Below are 10840 nucleotides of genomic sequence, written 5' to 3' on the forward strand. Positions count from 1 at the left end.
CTCGGAGTAGCTTTAAGACTTCGGGCTCCCCAGACTGGCCGCCCTCATGTAAAATTCCAGCCTTGCTCCCAAGGGCTTTGGGCTCCATCTTCAGCTTTAACACCTGAGGGCTGTTGGCTGAGGCTCCTTAGCCCCTGCGACAGGTGTCGCTTCTGAGCGGGAGTTCCGGGCGCAAAGATCGCAGTTCTGCATCACCCCCAGGGGCTCTGGATGTGTTCAAGCCCGACCGCCCGGAGGGGCGTTTTGGAAGAGGGCACGTGGCGGTGGGAGCGTGGTGCCTGGGGTGCGGGAGGAGCCAGGCTGCACGCAGGTTTCTGGAGGAATCAGACCCGGCCTGCGGAGGGGCCCTTCCCCAAGGGCAGAGCACGTTCTTCTTCCAGCCTTGCGGGGCGGGGAGGTTCTCGGTGCACGCGAGCCGAGTGCGGGAGCTCGCCGCTCGCCGCCCACGGGGCCCCGCCCCTGCGCCCGGGGGGCCTCCGGGGCAGGACGCCTTCGGGGGGGGGCGGCGGCGGCGGCGGGTCCTGCCCGGGGCGCGCGGGGGCGCGTTCCCCGCCTCCCACCCGGCCCCGCTCCGCCGAGTCCCCGCCGCCCGCTCGGCCGTCGGGTCCCCGCGCGCGGGCGCCTCGACGGCTCCCCCTGCCGGAGCGCCGGGCGCGTCCCCCTGCACCCGGGGCTCAGGACTAGTCCCCCCAACTTGTTCTCCGCGTTAACTAGTCGCGCTGCCGGAACGATGGGATGGGGTTGCCACAGCAACAGACTGGACGTCACAATCCGGGCATGTGTGCCGCCCCCCGCCTGCCGCCGTGCCGCCGGCGCTGCCGCCGCCACCTCGGCCGGCTGCGGGACTCGGGCTGCGGGGCGCGGTGGGCGGAGCGGCCGGCGTTGCGGGGAGCGGGCGAGGGCGGCCGAGAGGAAGGGGTCGAGACGGAGGGGTGGAGGTCCGGGGGGGTGGGGGGGCAGGCGGCCGCCATCTTCTCACCGAGGCCGCCTCGCCCGCCGCGCGCGCCCGTCCGGCCGCGCACGGGTTAAGGCTGGCACCGCGCCCGGCGGGAGGGGGGGCGCCCACCTCCCCTCCCCCCCGCGCCGGGCATGCGGGGCCCGCTGGGCACCGAGGAGGAGCTGCCGCGGCTGTTCGCGGACGAGATGGAGAACGAGGACGAGATGTCAGGTGAGCGGGGCGCCGGCTGCGCCCGGGGCCGGGGCCGGGGCCGGGGCCGGGGGCCGGGGGCGCGGGGGGCGCGGGGCCCGGCGGCGCGCAGGAGGGGGGCCCGGGCCGCGGGGCTGCGCTCCCGCCCTGTCGGCGCCGGCGGCCAAGGGCGCGGGGCCGGGCGAGCGCCGGGGCGGGGTGCGGTCGGGGCCCGCGGGACGCGGCGGGGTCGGGCGCGGGCGGAGGCGCGCGGGGGGCTGCGCCGGGAGCCCCGGGCGGGGAGGGGGCGCGGCGCCGCCGGCTCAGCCCCGCGTGCCCTTGAAAGGGGCGGGAATCGCGCTCGGCTCCCGGCGCCGCGCCCCCCGCGGCCCCCGCGGCCCCCGCGCCCCCCGCGCCCCTGGCCTCGCGGGGGCAGGCGGGACCGGCCCCCGCCCGCCTGGGCCGGGGCAGCGCTGGGTGGGGCCGGAGGTGCGGGCGGACCCCGCGAACGCCCAGGCGGGGGGCGGCCTCCCCTCCCCGGGGCCGCCGGGGCTGCGGGCCGGGGCGCGCGGGCTGGGACCCGGGCTCCCCTTACCGGCCGCGGGGCGCTGGCCCCGCCGCTCCCAAACACTTTCCCGGGGCCGCCGGCGCCTCCAGCCCGCGGTCGGCCGGGCAGTGGCGCTCCCAGCGCATCCAGCTTTGGCCACGGGCCTGACGCCGGGGGCCGCCGCCCCAGCCCTTGCCGTCCCTCTCGGAATTGAGCATAAGCAGGGCTTGTGCGGCGGGGGTAGCCCTGTAGGATCATTCTCTAGTTAACTGCTCACCATTTGTTCGGGACGGTTTTCCTCCTGGCCCTGCAGGGCAGGGCCTCACCTCACCCTGTCAACCAGCCTCTCTCCCTCCCTCCCTCCCTCCCTCCCTCCTTCTTGGGGACTCTTCTCCTCTTCCCGGCACCAAGTCAAGGGCCCCTTCTGGGCTCCTGAGAGACTCGTGGGAAGTTCGGGGGCCCTCCCGAGCCCAGGAGTGTGCTGTCTGGCCCCAAAAGTGCCTTGGAGGGAGGGCGAGTGGGACCTTCTGCAAATTGGCACCCCCAGCCCCTGTGTGCAGGGGGTTGAGGGGCCGAGGACCCAGCAGGCCGCAGTTCCCCAGGCTGCTCTGAGTCTTCCTGGAGAGGGGATTCCCCCCAGATGGCCCCGCCCACTGCGCCCCCCCCCCCCCTTGTTCGCTTGCTTTAACGCTGTGACTAGGGCCCCTCCCGGAGCTGGCCCCACTGCCTTTCAGACAGTCTGGCCAAGTTTGCAAAGATCCTGCTCTAGTTAGGGGAGTGGGGGTGAGATGGCCCCTTGTGGGAGGGGGTGCTTGGACAATAGTTGACTGTTAAGTCTCTGGGTGCAAGGAATTAGGCCTATTTCTTGGGAGAGAACAGAGAGGCCCATTAGCTGCACTGAAACCCATGGCTGTTTCCTACCTAGGAGGCTGACTCCCCCCTAAGCTGTTCTCTGACTTCCTCAGGCATTCGAGGTGGTGCTTGGGGCGTGGCCCCTTTGTGGCACTGATGGGGCAGTGGACAGCTGAACATGCATTAGCAGGCTTATTTCCGGGACTTCACTGAACCCCAGATGGGGTCCCCTGTCCCCTTTCCTCGCATGCCCTGGCTTTTGGTGGTTATGGTGGGATTCAGAGCATGGAGAGGGTTGATGGGCACCTGCCTCACTCTCTTTGGGTGAGAGAGGTCAGATCGCCTGCTCACTACCTAATCTCCCTGTCCCTTCATCCCTCCCATGCCCATTGCTCCAGGGCAAGGTAGGGAGGAGGGGTAAGGTTGTCGCCAGGGAAGCAACCCCAAAGCCCTGCAGAGAAGAGGTCCTGCTCCAGCCCCTCTGGCCTGGGGATTGCAGCCCCATCCTTCTGCAGGGGTCTTCCAAGCTCCCTCTCCACATGCCTGGCCCAAGGCTCTGTCCCCTGCTTCGGGTTCACTTCATCGCCTTCTCTAACTAGACCTCACTGACCACCCTCCACTCAGGAGCCAGGGTCACCTTTGAAAACACAAATCAGGCCCAGACTCACCTGACGGATGGATCGATGAGCTCCTATTCTATTCCACCTTCATCCACCCCACCCTGCCTTGTTCCCAAACTACAGCCACCCTGGCCTCCTTGATGCTTCTGGAAACCCCCAAACTCCAGACTCCATCCTGCCCTTGAGCACTGGCTGTGACCTCTGTCTGACCCACTCTTTTCTCTGCTCCTGGCTGCCTCCTTGCTGTCAAGTAGGTCCCAGCCCATATATCTCCACAAGGAGGCCCTCCATGAACTCCTGGCCCAAGTGTGGCCTCAGCCCTCAGGGCCATTATAATGCTTTATTTTCTTGGCAGCACTTCCTACCACCAGTGTGCTTCTGTGTCTGGGCTCACCCCTTGAGTGTGACCCCTTTGATCTTCAGCTGTGCCTGGCACCAGGCACCATGGATGCTTGAGAGGTGGTCGTGGTCTCGGGGTCTGAAGGCAGTAAGTCCCTGGCTCACCCCTGGCCTCCGGACATGGTGACAGCTTCAGCCCAGACACTGTGTGTCTCTCGAAGTGCTGGCCAGCTGACCCCCGAGCCCTCCATTACAGCTGCTGTGCGGGCCTGGGCCTGAGCTCAGGGCTGTCACCCACTTGGACCTGGGGTCAGCTGGCTCTGAGACACTGCAGCGTGTGAGGAGGGAGGAGCCAGTGTGTCAGGAGCGGTCATACTAATTTTTGAGTCTGCAGCAGTTGGACTTGTTTTTGTCAAATCTTTCTCTCCATTGTGCCCCATCTTCCCCTCCCCCTGGGCTGTGTTCTTGTTTTCCACACAGGACTCAGCCGGGCCAGCGCTCTGGCACTGTGGCAGGTAGGTGAGGCTGCTGGGAGGTGGAGGTGTGGTGGCCGCCTGCCGCTCAGGCTCTGGCTCGGGCTCAGGCTTGGGCTCGGGTTTCGGGGCCTGGCAGCTGCCAGACTCTCCAAGGAGTGCTGAGGGCTGGTCGAAGTGAGGACTCCGGGCTCAGATGGGTCCTGGCCCTGCTGCTTGTTAGCTGCCCGACTCCGGGCAAGCTCCCCAGCCCCTCTGCCTCAGTGTCCCCACTTGTGGAATGGGGATATGGCACTAGCTACCTCACAGAGGGTTATTGTGAGGACTGGTGAGACAGTGCATGTGGAACATTTAGGTCACAGTACCCAGCACATAATAGGTCCCCAATAAACTGTGACTGCTATTAGTACTGTCCAAGGGAGCAGTTGACCTTCCTTCCTCAAGGAAATGCTTCTGAGACTTGCACCCTCATGTAGTAAGCTGGGGGTGTGGAAGCCTGGGCTTGAGGAGAGAGGGAGAGAAAGAGTCCCCCCGCCTTTTCCTTCAAGTTCCCAGCCTGGTTGACCCCAGTCCCAGGGTGGGTTTCCCAGTGCTGGTGTGCCCAGCCTCTCTTCTGGCTGGGCAGTGTGACCACTCTGCCCCAGAGTCACTTGACTGGCCCATAACCACCACCACCCCATGCCCACAGGACTGGCCCCAGTCATGTGAACATTTTAGGCTTCCTGCAGCCCAGGGGCCAGGAGGCAGTGATAGCCATGATTCCCAAGGTTCATGCCTTTTTTTTTTTTTTTTTTTTTAAGATTTTATTTATTCATGAGAGACACAGAGAGAGAGCCAGAGACACAGGCAGAGGGAGAAGCAGGCTCCATGCAGGGAGCCTGACATGGGACTTGATCCCACGTCTCCAGGATCATACCCTGGGTTGAAGGCAGTGCTAAACCACTGAGCCACCTGGGCATCTCGGTTCATGCTTTCTTAACTCACTTCAACCCCACAGGGAAGTGTGGTTTTGGGGGGTCCAGGGAGCCTGTACTGTTTGCTGGGAAGAGGGAGGTGAAGTGACCAGCATGCTGTGCCCAGTGCCTTGGCCTGTGGGATACTCACATCATTCCAAATTGATCTATCATTTACCAGTTCATTCAGTCACTAAGCCTCCTATTAATCTACCCACCCACCCTCCCATCAAATATCTCTTCAACCAACCAACCAACCAACCAACCCCAACCAACCCCAACTAACCATACACGTATCACTCCCCATCCATCCATCCTACCCACAACATCCATCTATCCATCCATCCATCTATTCATTTTACCCACTCTCCATCCCTCATTTATCTTTCATCCATCCATCCCACCCACATCATCCATCTATCCATCCACCCACCCAGCCTACCCACTCTCCATCCCTCATCCATCCATCCGTGTCCCCAGCATAGATCTATCAAGTATCTTCTCTGAACCAGGTATGGAACACAGCATGTGATATCTAATTTTCTGGGGCTTTTGCAGGTAAAACTTTTGAGACTTTCTGCCTTTTCTTTGGCTCTGTCTTTATTTCTCTCTCCCTGTCTCTTTTTCTCACTCTGCCCCCATGTCTGTTCCTCTGTCTGTTTCCGTTTGCCTTCCCTGAGTGCTTGCCTCTGCTTCTCTCTCTGGCTGTCCCTCACTTTCTCTCTTTTTGTCTGTTTCTCTCCGGCCGTCAGGTATGGCTGCCTATCCCCTCCCTCCTTGATTCTCTTTCCTCCTCCCCGCCAGTGCTCTGGGTTTGCATGGGATCCTGTCCCTGCTTGCCCCGGTCCCTCTCCTCATCCTCACTCTCTCCCTGGCCCCAGGCCCTTGGGGTAAAACCTTACCTCTTCCCCTCGCCTGCCTGCCCAGAGTGCTCAGAATTGACGCTTTCTTTGATGAGACGCCAATGAGGTGATGTCTGGATTTTGTTAAATGTCGTAAATAAATTACCAATCCTCTCTTGGGCAGGAGTACTGACCACCTATTATCAGCAGAGGGCCTATGGTGTAGGGGTCTTCCAAGGACTGATGCGAACCTTCGTTTTGGCACCCCCCTCTCCCAGGGTAGCCCTAGAGTGGCCTTGGGAATCCCTGGCTCAGCAGTGCTCAGACTGGAGACCCCCACCCTCTGTCACCCCTCTTGGGGCCCTGGGCTCCATCTGCTATCACCGAGCATTTACTGTGCGCCTCACAGCTTCTAATTCTCCATCACCCTGTGAAAAAGGCACCGCTAGGCTCTTTAAGGATGAAGAAGAAATGGTCTCAGCTGGGAAGGGCTGGGGGCCACCTGCCAGGAAGGGGTGGTGATTTGACCTCTGTATTCCCCTGTCCCTCCCTCCCTCCTGGCCACCAGGTGATCTTGTCCTCGGCTTGGGTGGTGGGTTGGAGGTAGAGAACAGAAGGAGCTTCCACTCCAAGCCCCAGAGAGAATGGTGGATGTTGAGCCAGGTCCCCATCACTGGCAGATTTGGCCGCTTCTCTGGACCCTGGCAGTGGAGTTCTTGTCCCTCCACTTGGCTTGGGCCCCCAAATCCTTCAACCACCCTCAAATCAGAGGTCCTGACTTCCTCCACATCACATGCTTTCCTTTTGCTCTGTCACCTTGCATCTGCAAAACTCCCTGGGGGGCTGCATTCTTGCCCAGAGGAGGGGGCTGGGCTGAGCAGAACCTGCTCTGGGGGTGAGCGTGGGGTGGACTAGCCCTGACCCCCTGAGGGACCCCTGTGGGACTTTCCAGAACCTTCCAGACCAAGGGCTGGCCCGGGGTGAGGCCCGAGCTCAGCCACAGGCAGTGCTATCAAAATGCCTGCTAAGTAAATATGGGGAAAGTCTGAATTCTGGGGGGAGTTCCGGTGCCTGGGGAAGGGTGGGGGTGAGGACCACGCATGGTGGTGGGAACTGCCTGTCTGGGTTCCACCCTGACTCTACCAGCTGTTGGTTGTGAAGCTCCATGGCTAAGTCATGAGACTGCTGAGCCTCAGTTTCCTTCTCTGCAATTGGGGGTAATAGTACCATCTCTCAAGGTTCCTGTTTGGAGTAAATGCATTAATACAAATTAACATACACTACCTGCTCCAGCTGCGGTGCAGGTGGCACGTAGGTACTGGGACTGTTACAACATGTTACCCTGAGAAGGGCCCACCCAGCTCACCTGGGCTGCAGCTTTAAATGGCTCAGTGAGGCCAGCCCCAGGTCCCCTAGGGCGGAGCCCAAGCCTATGCAGGAGCTGGGGAGAGGGCTGTGGGGAATGCAGGAAAAAACAGCAGAGATATCTCTCTTTGCCCCTCTGTCACCCTGTCTCTGTCTCTGAAGCAGCTTCCCCCGCACCCCCCCTCACCCCCGCCCCCCCCCCCCCCCACCTGCTCCCGACCTGGAAGCTTAGGAGGTAGCAGAGATAACAAGGCTAATGGGTCCTAATTATAGCCCAAGTTGGATCGATGGAGCTTCGGGGCCCTGGAGGGGCAGGGCTGGTGTGGGAGGGCAGTGCGGGGGCAGGCAGGGGGCTGTGGGAGCAGCCAGGAGGGGTGGGGAGCTGGCGGGGCATGGAGTCCCTGGGGTGGTCTTTCCTGGGGCCCTCACCCAGGGTGAGTGGGATCCCCCCTTACCACTAACTGTGCCTTGAGGGGGGCCCGGGGCTGGGGGCTTGGGGAGCAGCCAAGGGGCACCAGGCAGGGTTGCTTAGCTATGACTTTCGAGGTCTGGTTTTAGAAAACTCAGAGGCTGTTACAGGAGATGTAGGAGGGGGAGATGGGGCCAGGGTGGAGATGGTGTAGGGAATCATGAGGTGTTGGGAAGGAGTGTCACAGGGCTCAGTCCTGGGATGTCCTCAGGGCTACCAGAATCTGTTCAGGAACCAGAAGGGTCTGTCAGAGATGGGGAGTGGACGGGGTGGGGTCCCTATCCTAGTGTGCCAGCTCTGGAAACTTCCTGGAGGAGGGATTTAATCAGGCAGATGGCCCTGGGCCACGAGGTCTTCTGGGAATGGAGGAGGGGCTCTGTCTCTGGGCAGAGGGTCTGGGATCTTATCCTCTGAGGATCGTTCTGGGCGTGGATTAGGGCTACCCTGTGGGGCACCCCCTGGCCCCGTACCCTCCGCCCCAGGCAGATATCCTCCTGCAGCCACCTGTTCATCCCCTCTGTGTTCTGATGGCCAGTTGGTCAGTCAGTGACCTTGTGCTCAGCTGGCCTTCCCAATTTGGGGGACTGCCCTGCCAAGGGAACGGGTGACTTGGGGGAGGTGGCAGGAGGGAGATGGCCCCTCCCGATTGCATCAGCCCGAGCTTCTTACATAACTGGTGCTGGGCATTGCTGGGGTACAGGGGTGGCTCTGCCCAGGCAGTCTCCCTGTGGCTCTAGGGGAGGTAGGGGCAGGTGTGGGGGTGAGCAGGTGTGGACAGACAGCTCTGTCACTACCTCCAGACCCCAGGATGACTCTGGGGGGGTCTCTGTGCACATATTCAACTGGTTCAAAAAATCCATGCCCCTCTGGTGCCAGGGCCAAGAGGGACAGGATGGGACAGGGTCAACTTGTGCAGCTCTGCCTCAGCCTGGCTCCGCTCAAGACCTGGCCCACATTAAAATCCGCTTTGGGCTGACCCGCCACTGCTTGGCCCTGTGTGCTATAGCCCTGGCCAAGCCCTGGCAGCTGTGTCCCCCTGTGCCAGCCAGGACCATGGAGTTGGCCCTCCGGGGACAGCCAGCACTCTGGCCACCTTCTCTGCAGCAGCTCCCAGTCCTGCAGGGAGTCTCTCTCCATACCTATGTTTGCCCAGGAGGATGGGGAGTGCTCTGGGGCTCCAGTGTGCCCTGCTGCCTTCCTCCATGGACTCCTGGTGGGGGAGGGCTCTATAATACGGTGACCCGGACCTGCTAGAGGGGGGCCTCAGGACTGAGGGGTGCCCAGACAGTGGTGCAACCTGCACCTGCCTCTGGTAGGGACCAGCCCTGTAAGGCACTAGGGTAGGAGGCCTTGCACTTGGCCACTGGAGTCACCAGCGCCCTCTAGCTGCACCCAGAGGGTGGCGATGGGAGCCATAGGACCTGGGGGACTCTAGGGGACAGGGGTCCAAGGCGGGGGGTGGGGGGGCCCTGTTTGGAGGACAGGTGTGTCCATGTATGTCAGGGGATGTCTGCACTGTGATGTGCAGCTCACATGATCATTGACCACGATATGTGGTGGTAGGCTTCCTGGGGAGGGTGATGGGAGCTTTGTTTCTTTTAACTTGATTCAGTGGGGACACTGCGCCCTTCCCCAGTGAAAGTCTCCTGGGCACCCTCCTCAGGGGCACAGGGTGGCACACCCAATCAGGCTGAGATTCCCTGTTGTGTGTCCCCTCAACCCCTGTGGGGGTGGATCCCCAGTTGGTTCTTCTCTGCTCCCCTGGGTGCAGGGGCATGGGGTAGGACAGCCTGACTGTGGGTGCTCAGGGCCCCTGGCTGGCATGGAGCGCTGATCTCTGATGGGCCCCTTTTGTGGACCTGGGAGGTTTGGTGGCTTTCTTCTGGATGGATCTCTGCTCTGGAGGACCCTCCCCACTCTCCCCTTCTTCCTCATCTAACACCACCCCCACCCCCAGGAACTTAGGGCTGGCTGCCCTTTCTCATTTCTGATTTCCTGAGTGGGAGCTAGGCCCCAGGGCCACATGTCAAGCCCCCTCCTTTTTGGAGGGGGGAGTAACATGAAGCTTGAAGCCAGCTGCACACTCACACCTGTCCCGCTCCCCTCTTGGCCTTTTAAATTCATGGAGGAGGGAGGGGAGCTCGGAAATCGTGGCTGCTTTTGGAAAACCCACGTGTGGCGGATGCAGCATCTCTCTGAATTTCACATCTTCCAGGGTGCCCAGCCGGAATGGGTTTGGCATCCTGCATGTGTGACTGGGGGTGCGTGTACTGTGTGGGTGTGTGTGCGGGTTTGGGCGGGAGAGGCAATGTGGTCTCTGATCCTCATTAAGGGGGAACCTGGCATCCTCTTCCTTGATCTCCCTCCAAAGCCCTCAAGGACCTTGCTTGTGGCTCTAGGTGGTCCTGGGGTGATGTGACCCGTGCATCCCCATTAGCCTTGCATTCACAGGCCATTTCCCAGCCACACCATGGGCAGAGGGCAGAAATAGGCCCTGACCCCTCCCTGGAGCCACCCAGAGATGGCTTCATGACTCTGTGGGGCTGCTTCCATCCTGGGGGAGTCATGCCAATGAGGATTCTTAATTAGCTGCTCATTTTTGCTCAGAACATTGTTGCTGAGCTCTATCTTGTCAGGGTGGGTGGTTATTGTCCATTTTACAGTGAAGAGAGGAAAGGTCTAGAGAAGTGGGGACTTGTGACACAGCCCGCCTGATATGGGACTCTACTCATTGGGTCTGGTCTGGTGGCTCTGAGGGCTTGGTAGGAGGCTGGGGCAGGCAGAGGCACTGTCCCCTGGGAAGGGGTGGCGACCGAGGTGGCAGGTGGATGCCTGTGGAGCTGGCTGACCCTCTGGGCCCTGCCTCTGCCTTTGTGTCTCTGGGGGCTCCCCGAGGGGAGCGCAGAGTAATCCCCTCCCACTCTGACTCCTCCAGAAGAAGAAGATGGTGGCCTTGGAGGCTTTGATGACTATTTCCCTGAGGAGCCTGTGGGCCTTCCCAAGAAGAAGAAATCCAAGAAGCTCAAGGAGAACAGGTCCAAAGGGAAGCGGAAGAAGAAAGAGGTGCGTGGGGTGCCCTGCTGGGGTCGGGCCAGCTGGCGGGTGGGTCCGGGCTCCAAGGGGTCTCGGCTACTCTGTCGAGGCCTGTGGAGAAAGATCTCAGCTGGGTTTGAGTGCGAGATGCCAAAAGCAGCGTGTCCTTTGTGGGTTGGATCTGAAATGCCCTGACCTCTTAAGCAGGATGCTCCAAGGTC

The 10840-nt window shown here is 61.5% G+C and overlaps 1 protein-coding gene across 6 annotated transcripts in view; it reads left to right on the forward strand.

Moving 5' to 3' along the window:
* The first annotated feature begins 1005 nt into the window (after positions 1–1005).
* The window catches only part of CHD5 (chromodomain helicase DNA binding protein 5), a 61102-nt gene continuing 51267 nt past the window's right edge, over positions 1006–10840 (forward strand). For 2 of the 6 annotated variants that reach the window (XM_077891443.1, XM_077891446.1), the window contains exons 1-2: positions 1008–1168; positions 10522–10649. In XM_077891443.1, the coding sequence (XP_077747569.1) occupies positions 1090–1168; positions 10522–10649 (207 nt within the window). In that variant the 5' untranslated portion in view covers positions 1008–1089. Of the gene's footprint in view, positions 1169–4355; positions 4433–10521; positions 10650–10840 lie in introns of those variants that run through there. The other 4 variants (XM_077891444.1, XM_077891442.1, XM_077891445.1 and 1 more) reach the window with 4 other exon arrangements.

This window comes from Canis aureus, chromosome 3, assembly GCF_053574225.1.
Source record: "Canis aureus isolate CA01 chromosome 3, VMU_Caureus_v.1.0, whole genome shotgun sequence".
NCBI classification, from domain to species: Eukaryota; Metazoa; Chordata; class Mammalia; order Carnivora; family Canidae; genus Canis; species Canis aureus.